This window comes from Chinchilla lanigera, unplaced genomic scaffold (genome assembly GCF_000276665.1).
Source record: "Chinchilla lanigera isolate Chin_1 unplaced genomic scaffold, ChiLan1.0 scaffold00038, whole genome shotgun sequence".
NCBI lineage: Eukaryota > Metazoa > Chordata > Mammalia > Rodentia > Chinchillidae > Chinchilla > Chinchilla lanigera.
This window is the reverse complement of record NW_004955439.1, coordinates 12,546,545-12,561,375: the sequence shown is the minus strand read 5'-3', so window position 1 is coordinate 12,561,375 and position 14,831 is coordinate 12,546,545. Positions and strand designations below refer to the sequence as shown.

General features: G+C 43.6%; 1 protein-coding gene across 1 annotated transcript in view; it reads left to right on the top strand.

Annotated features, from left to right (window-relative positions):
* Sash1 (SAM and SH3 domain containing 1) overlaps positions 1-10,015 on the top strand; it is a gene marked incomplete at its 5' end in the record, with an annotated part of 178,140 nt that extends 168,125 nt beyond the window's left edge. Inside the window, 3 exon segments of the mRNA XM_013517361.1 lie at positions 2,488-3,620; positions 4,901-5,032; positions 6,917-10,015. Of these exon segments, the coding sequence (XP_013372815.1) occupies positions 2,488-3,620; positions 4,901-5,032; positions 6,917-7,180 (1,529 nt within the window).
* Between the last annotated feature and the right edge of the window lie 4,816 nt (positions 10,016-14,831).

The following is a 14,831-nucleotide window of genomic DNA, read 5'->3' as shown; positions in this document are numbered from 1 at the left end:
AAGCTGTAGATCCCAATTCATAGGGTAGGCAGTAAATTTAGTAGATCGTGGACAGGAGTTTGCTGAAAGAAATAGTGTAGAAAATATCAGTATGCATCCCATAAGGCAAGGATCAGTATTGCTAGTGTTACTTAGAATCTTTTAGTGGGATGTGCGTGTGTGTATGTGTGTTGGATAATGAATGTAAAATGTGTCTCTTACTGTGAATCAAGGTTTAAAAAATAACATGAAAGCCATTTAGGGCAACAAAATCAGGACCGCGGGAGTCAAGTAGGTGCCCAGGGTGCACACTTTAATGAGGTGCTCAGTCCCAGGTAGCCTAGGTCATGATGGAACATAAATCCCACCTAAGGTCACAGTACATCCTCAATTGCGGTAAACATCAAATCCTCAGGTAGGTCCAGAAGGCTTTTCTGTTAATACACTTTCCATAGCCAAAAGTTTTCAGAAAATTAATTCCAACTGTGCTGGATTGATAAGGATTCTACAGATAACACAGGCAGAATTTTTAATGCCCAAAGAATTCAGATGCACCTGCTGAAGAACTAGATGAAAGAAGATGGTGAACCATGTTTTGAATTCAAGGCAAATCCAGGGATCTTTCCAGTTTAAGCAGAATGTGAAAATGACAATATGGAGAGGTAAAGGAAAGGAAAGTCATACAGTGTGGTACCTTGATTCATGAACTTAATTCTTTCCGTGATTCTGGTAGCAGAATTCATTCCACAATTCTGTTTGCACTGTATTCCTACAATTTACAATAAAGAAGTTTTAAGAATTTGCTCTTTCAACCAATTTTTAAACTTTAATGTGGTATGTTTTCTGAAGAGGTGTTTCCCTTTTCTGGGGAAAAAATGGGAGTATGGCCAGTGTATTCAGTACTAACACTAGGCTACTGATCTCCATGTAGCAACAAAATAATAACCTGTGAATAAATGCCTGCATGCTGGTGCGTATTAGTGTGGAGCATACAGATGGGCAGTGTTTGAGGTCTCAAGTTACTGTTCATAAGGAGGACAAATGTCATTTGACCAGGTCTGTCCTGTGCTGAATGTAAAATATTTCACAAGTTGATTTTTGCCCTACCGGAAAGGATGGAATCGCTAATATGAAGTCAGTTTTAGATGCCACTGTTCTTATACCTCAGTCTCAGGGTCTGCCTTATGCTTGATGTGACACATTGCAGATTTTCACTTTGGAATTAGAGTGAGTTTGGTAGAAGTCCGTAAATTGCAGAATCTGATTTTGCCCTGGTAATAATGGTGAAAGCTCTATAATAGCATGGCCTCAGGACTTCTTTCTCTCTGTCTTTTTCTTTCATCTGTGCAGCACACACAGAGATTTTATCAAAGAATGCCCCTCCTTTATTCCAAAGTACCCATTTCCTTCTTTGGATGGGCACCACCCAACATTTCTCTCTCCTCCCAGTCAAATCAGTCTATGGCCTGATTTCTCTTGCTGCTTTATATACTGAAGGGGCAAGACTGAATAATTGGGCATGTAGGTAAAAATGTTTAACTAAGCAATAAATCAGGAAGAAAACCTTACTTTTAACAACATAGGTGCTTTCTAGAGATTAGAGCCAGCCATTTCTTTATACCTTCCAAACCTAATGTAGGTTTAGTCTTTTTCTGTAAGCCTCACGTAATGGGATCACTTCACTCAAATGTTTCATTTCCTGGGGCATTCACATCTGGCATTTGTCAATGTCAAAGACCACAACAAACATGTTATTAACAGAAGGTGAAACCGGGGACAGTTAATTAATGTGTGTTCCCCTAGTACAGTGCCTGTCCCATAAGAGAGCATGTTCTCAGTAAAGCTTATTGAGCAGCAGTAGCAGTTAATACCAGTCAACAGTTATCAGATAAATAAGTCATGTGCCTGGTTGGTGACTTCACTTATCAGGCGGACAGTTCATTTTAGCCAGGGCTTTGCTTTGCTGGGACGTAGAACCATAGAAGCATTTTATAGGTGGCTCCTGACAAAGCCACTCACTTCAGTTTGTTTACTGGTCTATATCAAAATTGTCTGGTTGGTTCTCAGTAAATTTATTACAGGGGAGCAGCTTGGAAGAAGGTGTGATTTTGAGTATTCATTAATCACTCCTTTGAAGCATCATTTATAGAAGCTCTTGAGAGGAACCAGTGCTCCTCTCCATTTCAGCCATGACCTTGGGAAATTGTAGTAACCAAACAAACATTCCATCTGTGTGGTTTCCAAATAGGGTTTGGATGACTGACCATCTTCTACATTGCTTGCAAGTAGGAAAAGACATTAAGTCTCTTAATGCCTAATGTAGCATAATCCAATTATAATTTCATTTCTCCATAGGTCCTTTAGTAAGACTAAGAATTCTTCCTAAAAATAAAAGTGCAGTTCAGAACGGGTTGTGGACATTGAAGATGGTCATTATGTTCATACACTTTCATGCGTCAATTTGATTTGCTTTAAAGTGTGATTGTAAAATATTCCCTTGTCTCATAGGCAAGACTCAGAAAACTGGCCTCTTACCTGCCAAGTCATCAACTGAGTCCAGCTTGAAGCCTTTCCACAGGAATCAGCTGGGCACCTACCCGACCTTGCCTTTAACAAAGTCAGTGGATGCTCGGAAGCAGGGAGAGGAGATCAGGCTGGGCCTTGGTGGTGCCCCGGTCACCTCCAAGCACTGCGACCCACCTCGTGTGACTGGTGTGAGTAAAGACCGAAGAAGCCTCCCGGTTTCCATCTGTCGGAGCTGTGAGACCCTGGAGGGCCCCCAGACTGTGAAGGCATGGCCCCGATCCCACTCCCTGGATGACCTCCAGGGACAGCCTGATGCTGGAAAAGATGTGCCTACTGAGGGGACAGACGCCTCTCCTCAGGTTGTACCGGAAGTGCCCCAGAAGACGTCCGCCCCCACTGCAAAGGTCCAACCTCCAGGGCGAGATTCTGCTGCCAACAATGCCTCCCTACTGACCCAAAGCCAGAGATGTCCTGACTCTCAGAAGATGACGCCCTGGAAAGCTGAAGGCCCCCCCGCAGCCTCTTCCTGTGGCACTTCACCTCCTCAGTGTTTGCCCAGAAACTATGAGACTCAGCTTCCTGGAGTCAGGCACAGCTTAACAAGGACGTCTCTTGAGGGTCACAGGAAAGGACATGATTTTGAAGGAACCCACCATCCCCCAGGCATAAAAGAAGGAGTAGATACAGAACAGAGGGTCCCTGAGGCAAGGACACAGCCAAAACACTCTTCACAGCCTCCACCTGTTCCTGCCAAAAAGAGCAGAGAACGCCTTGCCAATGGGCTCCACCTTGTTCCTGTGGGCCCTGCAGGGACCCTCACCAGCCCAGATGCTCCATGTTTGCCAGTGAAGAAGGCCAGCCCTATTGATGGTCCCTCAGCACAGGTGTCCAGGTCTCCCTCGGGGCAGGAGCCTGGCAGCCCGTCATGTAGCAGGCCTCCGCCGTGGCTCTCGGAGCTGCCCGAGAGTGCCAGCCTGCAGGAGCATGGTGTGAAGCTGGGCCCGGCGCTGAGCAGGAAGGTGTCCTGCAACCGGGGGGTCGACCTGGAACTGCTCACCGAGACCAAGCTACTTGCCGAAGGCATTGACCTCACAGAAGAGCCGTACTCTGATAAGGTAGCAGAGGCATGGGGCTCCCCAACCCCATGATCCTTTGCTTTTGCCTGTCAGGCATCCAGGGAACATGAAGCCCCCACAAAGCTGCCCTGGAGGTGGCCCTGGAACAGGCTGTTCTGGAAGTGTGGTGACCCACTGCCAGTGGCTTCTGCCTGTCCGGCACTCAGCCCCCTGGTGACCAAAGACCACAGTCCCAGGTCACATGGGAATGCAGCCTCACAGTTTTCTTATGCTCTTGCTCATTTGTTTTTAATTTTTGGCAGCTGTACCTTGCAGAGAGAGTAATCAGAACCAGAACTAGTTCCTGAAAGGGATGGGTTAGTGGGCAAGAGAAACCCAAGTCCAAGTATCCATGTCTGACCTGACATGTGTGTTGAAGCATGACTGCCTCCCCACTGCAACTCCCTGTAGGTCAGCTGGCTTCAGTGTGACCTCTGTAAAGTACCTCAGGTGGATGGCTGGGAGCAAATACAAGAAGAGGGGTCATACTTTGAAAATTGCAGGACCCTGTTCAGATGTAATACAGTAGTTATATTGTACAGTGATTTCTAGATAATAAGGAGGAAGTGATAATATAAAAACTCCCATTGTATGAAAAACATTTAGATCTATAGTGAAGAATCATTTCTCATTTGATGAAAAAGATAAAAAAGACCTACCAGTACCAAAGTGACTTTGAAGACAAATCAGCAATAACAGAGCTGGTTGGGACTACATGTGCCATTATAATGCATTCCTGGAAGTCCTTGTTACAAAATTCTTATGAGCATGAGTGCTGGTGGTCACATTCCTCCCTTCTTTGCTTCCATCTCCTTGATATTTCATGAGTAAGGCACTTTGAAGTGAAAGTAGGGAGAGTTCTAAGATGTGGCCCACTGATGTCGTCTCACAAAGGGCAAACAGTGGAATATCTGTAGAGTAGAAGTTCGTCCTGAAGTTTAGGAAAGTAGCGTCAACAACAGCAGATGAATTGGGTTTTGCAAAATGGTCAGGTTGAATGAGATGTAGGCATTACCTAAACAATGCAGGATGGTCATTTTCTGCCTTCAGTACATTTCAGAAGTTATCCTAGACCTCTTCAGTATTTGGAACATAAGGACATAAATGTATTCCCTTGAAAGCATCCATCCTGGTCATAAAGAATATATACTCATCTCAAAAATCCTGGCATTATTTTATTATAGCTAAATGTCTTACCCAATCTTATATTTAGCATATCTTAGAAAAAGGAAAAAAAAATCCATGCTACCTTTACACCTCATGTCTTTTTCTCCCCACAGCACGGCCGCTGTGGGATCCCTGAAGCCCTGGTGCAGAGATATGCAGAGGACCTAGACCAGCCTGAGAAGGACATTGCCACCAACATGGACCAGATCCGGGTGAAGCTGCTTCGGAAGCAGCACCGAATGGCGGTGAGCAGCCTGCATTTCGGGTGCCCCTCACTTCAGTTTTTTGTGGTGCGTTTAGTGACAGTGCTGGTGGCGAGCAGCTGCCAGGTGCTCGCTAGGCAGGGGCTGCTTGTGGCCCTGGAAGGGAGAGATGCCTGGAGAGAAAGCAGCATGTGATGAGCCTAGAGTTGTCTGAATTTGGGTCATGTTGTGGTGCTGGGGATTGAGCCCAGGGCCTCTTGCATCTCAGCAAGCTTTCTCAGTTACACCCTTAGCACCTAGATGCTTTTTTAAAATACAATTTTAGAAGGAAATGCAAACACAATTCTAGTACCACGAAAACCTCTAAAAAAGTTCTAAGGGCCACATGTTTTCAGACAGGCAGAGTAAGTTCAAGGGATCTGCTACACTATCTGCTACACTATATGATCATGCATCACATCTGTGTCAGATTGGTTAATAATAATATAATGAATACTTGAAAATAGCCAGGGCAGTAGATTTTAACTATTCTCACCATAAATAAACATAGGTGGGTAATGCATATGTTAAATAACTTGATTTAGCTACTCTATACTGTCTTCATGTGTAGTAATATACCCTCAGTATATACGATTTTTACTTCACAGTGTGCAAAAGCGTAGCCATTTCAGTGTACATGTATAATAGTAAACACAGTTTGGAAACTTGGTTGTTTTAGCTGTCAGATCAGGAGTTCCTTTCTATTATCAATTTCTCACTGTTCCAGTAGGTAGATATTCTATAGTTTAGCCAAGCCCACATTGTTTGTTTCTTGTGTGTATGTGTGTATGGTGCTAGGGATCGAACCCAGGGCCTTGTGCATGCAAGGCGAGAGCTCTACCACTGAGCCACATCCCCAGCCCAGCCAATCCCACACTGTTGAAACATTTTTGTATAATATAGCAAGGGATATCTTTGTTAATAAATCATTGTGTACTTCCATAGTCACTTCTGAGGACGTATACTTCGAAAAGTTTTCATCTCATCAATGCTGCACAAAATTGCAGGAATTTTCACACGTTACATAATCACCTTCTTGAAAGGTGTTACCCAGTAGTCAAAAAAACTTTTTCATGCACCCAGGACTTCTGCACTGAGCTACATTCCCAGCCCTGTTTCGAGTTTTTAATTTAGAGACAAGGTCTGGCTAAGTCTTTAAGTTTCCCAGGCTAGGCTTGAATTTCCCTCCTCCGGTCTCAGCCTCCCAGGGTGCCAGAGCGTGTGCCACTGTGCCTGGCTTCCGGTGGTCAAATTTAAATATCCACTTCCCTGTCTTAGCCAATACTTGATATTATTGTAGTTCAGATTCTTTATAACTATACTGATTAAATACTGAACATTCTGGTTGTTACTGAAGATCAAAATACAATAGAAAAATCTACTTTATAAAAGCCCAGCCACTGAATATCCCTTCTCACACTATCACACAGGTTTGTCTGTGCAGATCCTTAGGGATCTCTTATGGACAAACAGCATAGTGAGACAAAATAGCCGGATATAAAAATGCTTGCACTGGGCTGGGGATTTAGCTCAGCGGCAGATCGCCTGCCTGGCAAGCGCAAGGTCGTGAGTTCGGTTCCCGGTACCGGAGAAAAACAAATCAATCAATAAATAAATAAAAATAAAAATGCTTGCACTTTGGAGCATGGAATTGGACCATGGAATTATTGCTCTAATTCTCGGTGCCTGCTAGAACACCTCAGAGTTTGCTTCATTTTTGAGAAGAACTCCTGATTCTAGTCTTGATTTTTGAGCGTCGCAGCATTGTCCCTCCTGATTATAATCCAGCACTTGTGTCTCAGTCCTGTTCTTGTAGGCGCACGCTCATAAGTGGCGCTCCGGCAGCACAGGTAGACTCTTTAGATTCTGCTTTCTGTGTTTATCCAGATCCCAAGTGGTGGGCTCACCGAAATCTGCAGGAAGCCCCTCGCTCCTGGATGCATCACGTCCGTGTCAGACTGGCTCATCTCCATCGGCCTGCCCATGTACACCAGCACCCTCTCCGACGCAGGGTTCAGCACACTGAGCCAAGTGCCTTCTCTGTCGCACACTTGCCTTCAAGAGGCCGGCATCACAGAGGAGCGACACATCAGGAAGCTCGTGTCCGCAGCCAGACTCTTCAAACTGCCACCCAGCCCCGAGGCCATGTAGCCGGGCCCAACATGGACCCCCCGACCAGAGCCAGCCTTTCCCTGTGCTCGTGAAGCTGATGCAATTCCTTCATCATGGGCAGACTGACCGGGTCCAGAAGAAAGGCACCCAGAGGGTATGAGAGGAGAGAGCAGAGCGCCTTGTTTCTGGTTGTGCCCTTGCTCCCGTGTTGGTCACCCTGCATCATGCCTGAGCCAGACAGGCTTAGCTAGGCCAAAGTAACAGACTCGGGAATTATTATATACTATAGACTATGCTCGCTTCCTCAGAAGTTAGAACATCTGTCTGCACCAGGAAAAGCAAAGTCCTATTCTCCTTTAGGTAAACAAGAGACTTTTAAATAATTGCTTTCTAGCAATCAGCTTTTATTTGCCTTAATATCAGCTTTCAAGCAGTTATCTGTAACTAGTGTCCACAACCCTGTAACCCTAGTTCCAGATCTTCAGCCTAAGACTGCCATGTGACATGTCTGGGATGTTTTCAGCAAAAATTGGCTTTTCTAATTGTCTCATCCTAACATGGCTTGTTTTGTAGGGGTGACTGTCAGGCACGCATTTCATGTTGGCTTTCAGTGTTTGAACTAACTGCAGCCTAGTAAAAAGTTATCTGAAATTGACAAAGATATCTGTGTGGGTGTGGGTGTGGGAGTGTAGTAACTGCCTTTCATTTTAATCAGTTCAGTATTGTACCACATTGGTCACTATAGCAGTATTGACTTGGAATCCTGACCATGTCCATTGCAAAATTCAGCCATCTGCTAAGAGGTGGCGCTTGCAGAAAGCCAGTGTAGGGTTAAATATTTCAGAAAGCTGTTTCAAAAAAGGGAAATAGTATAATTTTGTTGTTTTTGGTTTTTTTTAGTTGTATAATTAAGATATTGTTATCCTTTTTTCTTATTTAGATAATTCTTTTTGTTCAAACAGATTTGTTAGGGAGCCAACACCACGCTAGCCATGTGTTGAATATTGCATATTTTCAATTATTTTCCAACTGATTTCAGCATATCATATCCTGTTTTAGTCTCATGTCTCATTTTCTAGCACATAGCAAATTTAGACAATATTAAGGTTTCCATTCCTTACAAAATGATTTTTCCTTCACATTCTTAATCATGAGCACTATTTGAAGCATCAAATATGATCATTTACAATAGAAACACTTTGAACATAAGACCTTGATCAAAAGTTCTCTAATGTTTCATCTAGTATTAAATGATTTCCCTCAGGGAAGTGGGAGAAGTGGTTTCATTAATTATAAAGCCATCTTTACATGCTTTATATATCTAGATTCATGTCTCTGAGGAAAAGGACATTCTCAGGTGATGTATTTTTTTCATGCATTGGTGTGCATTTTTAAAAAGTTATATGTTTCTTCCATGAATTTTACCTTCTCTAAGATGCCATGTGAAGAAATTGTGGCAATGCTGAATAAAAAGGCAAAGCCACCGAATTTCTGTGGAATTCTTAAAAAGTTCCAGCAATATTTGTACGCTTAGGTTGTGGCCATAGCCCATTTGGAAGGTGGTAGGGCTGCAGGTCCTCGGGCTAGCTACAGCACTCACTAGCTGTCATTTGTGGTGGAGGTGGAGGACATAAAACAGGCTTCTCTTCTTGCTTTTGGAATACTTTGGCTTGGCTTCCGGACAGAGTTTGCTGCTCATTTCAGCTGAGCCAGAAGACCGCATGAAGGTCAAGTTAGAGGCAACAAAGGAGGAGGAGAAATCGCATGGGAGTTTTCCAGTTTTAATTTGTTCTCAGCCTAGAGCTTTTGTTTCAGTAAAACTAGCACCAGAGATGTTGAAAATGTCAAACCATATTTTTATCACTCTTGGAAATCATTGCCTTTGCATGGAAAATTAAATTCAGGGACCACAAATAATTTTTAGCACGAACGTCTGATTTGAGAGGGCTTGGTTGTTTTTACTTTCTTTTAAATTTTTTTCTAAACTATCTCTAGTGTCTGATCTTCTTTTGTTTTAAATTTTTAATTTGATCTGAGAAAAGCCTGAACGTGTGACAGTTGATTGAGGTGGTTTGGGGCTGCCTGTGGATGTTGAAGGTGGTAAGTTTTAGCAATATCTAGTTTTTATCAGTTGCGTTTGGTACAGCATTTGAGTAATGATAAAAATTAATGTCTTTGGAAAGCACAAAAGAAACCTGGAAAAGCAGTTTGGCTCAGGTAGGTTTACATGTCGTTGTGTGTAATTTGTAGCGTCACAGCTGTCTGGAAGGAAATGCAGCCAGTCCCAACTACTACTTAGATTCCCAAATAAAGCAAATAGCTTTTCACAGCCTTGCCTTACTCAGAGGCGCTTTTCTCTGTCCTGACCCCAGGTGTGGTTGAAATTGGAAATGATTTGTCTAGTAGAAATCACTCTTTGACATAGCAAAGTTTGCTTTCATAACTGCAGTGAGAGAGGTCAGTTCACCAAGTCACTCCTGCATGTGCGTACTATATTATGTTCAGAAAAAAATATAATCGTCTGAGTCCAAGGTATCTTGATTTTAAATTGAGAATACTGTCAAGCAAGTTATATAACAACTAACAACATTGCACTTTCTGTATATGAAATCAATATTTAAATAACTTATTTTTCTCCATTGCTGTTCTTAAACATTGTAAGTAGCTGTAATATACCAGTACCAATATGTTCTTGCAATTGCTTCAGCCCAAGAAAGCTGTGTATTGTTTTAAAAACTGTAAAAAATATTGTGATGATTCATTTAGCAAAAAGAAAGGTGGACAGAAGGGTTTTCCTATGTATCAAAATTTGTCTATAATTATGTCATCTATGTACCTAGAAAAAAAGTAAATAAATTTCTTCAGTTGAATCTGCTTTGTTTGTTCCTCAGGTACTTCAAAGATGTGGGAGTATAAAAGAATGGGAAAGTAAGGTGTGTTGTTAAGAAATGAAATACACTGTGACACTGTGGTTGTATATAGTTGTGTTAGCCACTCAACAAAACACACCATCTGACAAACATCCAGATTCTCCTCCTCAGTTTGTTGCATTTTTTTTCCAAATATGTATCATTGAGTCATATAATCACAGCACCTCAGACAAGAAAGATTTGCAGAAGTCATCTCTTCTCGAAGCCATCATTTTCAAATGAATCTGAGGCCACTTGCGTGGTTGGTTTGCCCAAGCCAAGTGTTCTACTAAGACAGAGAAAAACTGCAGGTTAGGATTTCCAGAAATTAGTCAACTTGACAGAAATGGATTTTCACTGTTAATATGTACACAAGTGACACAAAGACTTTGGGTTGTTCCAGGGATCAAATCTAGGTCCTTGTGCTTGCTAGGCAAGTGCTTTACCACTGAGCTACATCCCCAGCCCCGAAAGACACATTTTTATTGAGGGGGGTTATTATAAAAGTATCAATAGATAATATATTCATTTGGGACAAAACAAAAAACCCCACCTTTTTGCAAACTACCTTGTTCCTTTCTCTACTGGAAGCTATCATAATAGCATTTATGTAGGTTCTTAGAAATGTTAATATGTATTTACAAATCTAATCACATATGTATTTTTTGATACAGAAGCATATGAGAAAGCATATCCTTAATATGTCCTCACCTGATTTTATAAATTAAAATATTGGAAACTTTTCCATGTTAACTTCCCTCCATTCTCTTAATGGCTGGATAATAATCTATTATGCAAGTAATTTGTCTGACTCAATGAACACATAACTTTTGCTGTTATAAAAAAGCTTATAAATATCCTTAAGTGTATGTATGTGGAATAGCTGTTATGTGTGTTCTAAATTTTGATAGAATATTTTAAGCCCACTGGTGGATGTCATTAAAGGGAATGATTTGGTAGGTTTCATCACTGTCTTCATCCCCACATCCCCAACCCATTTTGCAAATAGGAATATTTTATGTCTTAGAATGAAGGTTGGCCTCAGGTGTTAAGAGCCTACCATAAACCTCAATTTAAGTTTGTCTTGTGCTGACTCATATGTTTTAATAGTTCAATTTAAAGAAGAGACATTTTTCTGAGCATTCCTAAGAAACCTTGACCACATTCCTGGTGTTCCTATCTCCCTTCATAGATGGAGGCCTGTGTTGCATTCTGGAAAATATACATTTGATTAGGGAAAGTATGAGAGAGGACATAATCATCTGGTAATAATTTTTTAACCATACAGCTCATTTTGGAGCCATTACAATTGTGACTTTCTTTACCCTTGGCTATGAGGAGCCTCGCTCATGGCAAACTACCTATCACTTCACAGTCCAGGTGCATGTGCAGGTGCTTGTGAGCGGATGGAAGCTCATTCAGGTGTGTAGGTCTGGGTCACCACCAGGGACCATGGGTGCCATGACTTGGAAATGTTCCAGTTCCTCATACAGAGCTCCTCCAACAGCACTCCTTCAGAGACCACTCTGAAAAGAGAATTTAACTTTTACTTGATGCTATGGCTTGAATGTACTCCCAAAGGTCATGCATCGGGAACTTAATCTTCAAATTTATGTATTGATCATATGTGGAGACACAACTTTGGGGGACTAGTTAGGATTAAATAAAATCATGCAGGCTAGGGACACAATGGTGTTAATGGCTTTACAAGGACAAAGGGAGCTGACACACTTGCTTTATCTTGCTATTTGATGCCTTCTATTATGATGTGGCAAAAAGATCCTCATCAGACACAGCCCCTCAATCTTAGACTTGCCAGCCTTCAGAACTGTAAGGAAGAAATCTCTTTTTTTATAAACCACCCTGCCTGTAGTATTATGTTATGGATTATGTCATGTGCCAAGAATATTAGACTGTTAACACAGAGTCCTGAAAAGCAGAAGACAATAAATGAGAAGATATAACCTACAAGCCTACCCTTCACCCTGAGCAGGTGGTCCATGCATTGGACCTCCTTTTTGGATCTTTCAGCCCACTTGTACACTCTGCAGCATCTTCATCTACTTTTCCCTCCTAGTTCCTGCCACACATGAAAAGGTCACTCTGTCTAATTCTTCTCCTTAAACTCAGGCTCCTGTTTTGGGATGCCCCAGCCGTCGTTTATCCTCTCACTTCTTGGTAGCTTCCCCTGGAGCTTGTCTGCAGTGGGCCAGTGCTGTTTGCATTCCTTCAGGAAACTGCACCCTCTATATTTCAAGTGATCCTGGCACAACTTTCAGATGTGGTGTCCCTCCTCTGCCTCTGAGCACAACCCAACACAACCCAGGCCACTCAGGTTCCTTCCCTTGAAATCAAGCTCTTGAGCTGAAAGTCAAGCATGTAAGAGGGCTGGTGCCAACTGGTGCCCGTAGAGCTGCCCCTGGTGATGCCTGAGGAGTCCATGAAGCCCCACAAACAAGGGACCCTCTGCCTTCCTCTCTCATCTGATATGCCAATGGCCACCAGGCATTTTTGCTCATATACCCCTAAAATAACATTCAAACATGAAGAACTCTCTTACATATGTTAAAGTTGCCCTCTACAAGTTCTTAACCAGAAGTTTGAGTAATTGCAAGACTACATTTCCATACAACTATGTTGCATTTTAGAATAAAATCACCGTTACTTTACAATCTATATCCACTAGAAAATAAACACCATAGCTATTGTTACCTTCCAGGTGCCACTGAATGCACACAAGAACAAGCAATTTAAAAACTCTGCTCCCTTCTGGCCTTGAAGCCCTATGTTAATTTTCCTTCCTTCGCAGATTGTTATCCTGATCCAATAATTTTATGTGTGTCTTTTTGATCATCCTATATTTTCTATAGTAAACGTGTCTGTAAAGCGAAACTACATTTCCCGTGGTTAAATTCTCTGCAGAGATCTTCCTTTTGTTATGCTCACCATCATCAACAACATAGTGATGTACAGCTATGTTGTCATTTTTGATAAATAATCAGTTCTAAAACTTTAAGCTGGAAATGTCCCACCTAAGATGGAAGGTGGGCAGGGCGCTGTATATGTTCCTTGATCCCAGAAGATCTCACAACACCAATTTCCAGTTTGCCTGCCTGGCCAGAGCCCCAGGAATTTTTATTACCTGCCGAGTTTATAACCTGTTAAGAGAGCTGCTTTTTTTTTTTTTTTTTTCCATTACAAATGAGAGGAAAGGAGCATTTAGGGGCAAAGAAATGGAAAGGTGCATTGACAGGACAAGTGGGCAGACCAAGTCTAGGGCTACCCTGCCCTAGAAACAGATTTCCTTACCCAAGCTGCCTGAGGTGCCGTGCTCTGGAAAGGATCCCAGGCTGAAGACTATTGCACTAAGCCCACAGGCTCTTCCGGAATTTTCCTTCCCCTGCTCGTGAGCTAAAGTCATTTGTTCATTTTACCCACGGAGAAAAATCTGTCAACGAGGCCAGTGGAGACCATTCCTTCCCTTAAAACTTCTCTTTCAACCCATCTCCCTCATCTTAGCAACCCTCACTTTCTCTCCTGCTTTCCCAGCCAATACTGTATGGAGAACATTTCCTCCCCTGTCTCTTCTTCCTAAATATGCCCTGTAGAGCCCCTGCTTCCCTGTTGCACCCAAAGGTGGGGGATGCATGTTCTGATCGCCAAATCCAAAGCAGACCTCCCTGCACCCGGCCCCGTGACAGTTACTGGCTCCGGTACCCTCGGCTGCCTCCCCTTCCTCTACCAAAGCTTTGAAGGTTACAGAACCCCGGACTTCCATCCCACGTCCTAGGTGTTAAAATTAGACAGAACCTATTTGAACCCTCCTGTCCTGTAGGTGAGGGGCCAAAGACCCAGAAGTGACAGGAGCGGCTGAAGTCGTGCACAGATGGCTAGCAGCTAAGTAAACAGGTGAAGCGTCAGGTCCCTCTGTCCATCAGAGGCCTGGAGTGCGTGCGCACGGGTGGCTCAGAAAGCATCCGTAAACCCCAAGGTCTCAGAGCTCTTTTCAGCACCAGCTCTTGCTCCGGGAGTAGGTACGGTAGCACGCGGCCACCAGAGGGCACTGGTCTGCCGGACCGCAGTGGGGGTGGGGGCGGATTGTGCGTACTGCGCAGCCGCGGAGGAGAACCTGGGTGACTCCAGTCCCCAAAAGGGACTGCGCTAGCGGAAGGCAGGGCAGGCTTTCCACCACTCTCCCCGTGTCCGTAGCTTTAAACACTGGAGCTCCTCGCTGCCCAGCTCCGTGCCTTGTTTCTTGTTTACCACCGCTGCGTGACCCAGCTCAGGTCCTGTGCCACTGGCTGTCCCTGTGCGTGCTCTGATGTCCTCCTGGCTGCTGTAGAAGACAGGGCGTGTGTGTAGGGGGAGGATATTTAGGAGACTGAACAGAGTCCTAAACTTTCCACTCCAAGCCGAGAGGTGAACGCCAGGTTCATTTTCTGTTTGGATGGCGTTTTCTTGCTCGAGGCCAGAAGAGCCCGAGCACGGTGGGCCCCGGTCCCGCGCCGCTGAGCTCTTGTACACGAGCGCATCTTCGCAAGGTGCCTGGGCAGACGCTGTGGTCCCTGTTTCACAGCCGCAGGAACTGCTGTCACAGAGACCCCAGGCGGAGGGGATGAGAGCTACCCTCGGGTTACTGTTTCTGCTGCCCTTCGGCATAACCGCTATCCTGAATGATTTCCCAGTTTTCAGCCAAGGGTGCCCATTAAAATTTTGTGGTGTTATCAACCAGGGCTTCACTGGAGAAACAGCCAGTGGCAGATATATATTTAGAAGTTTGT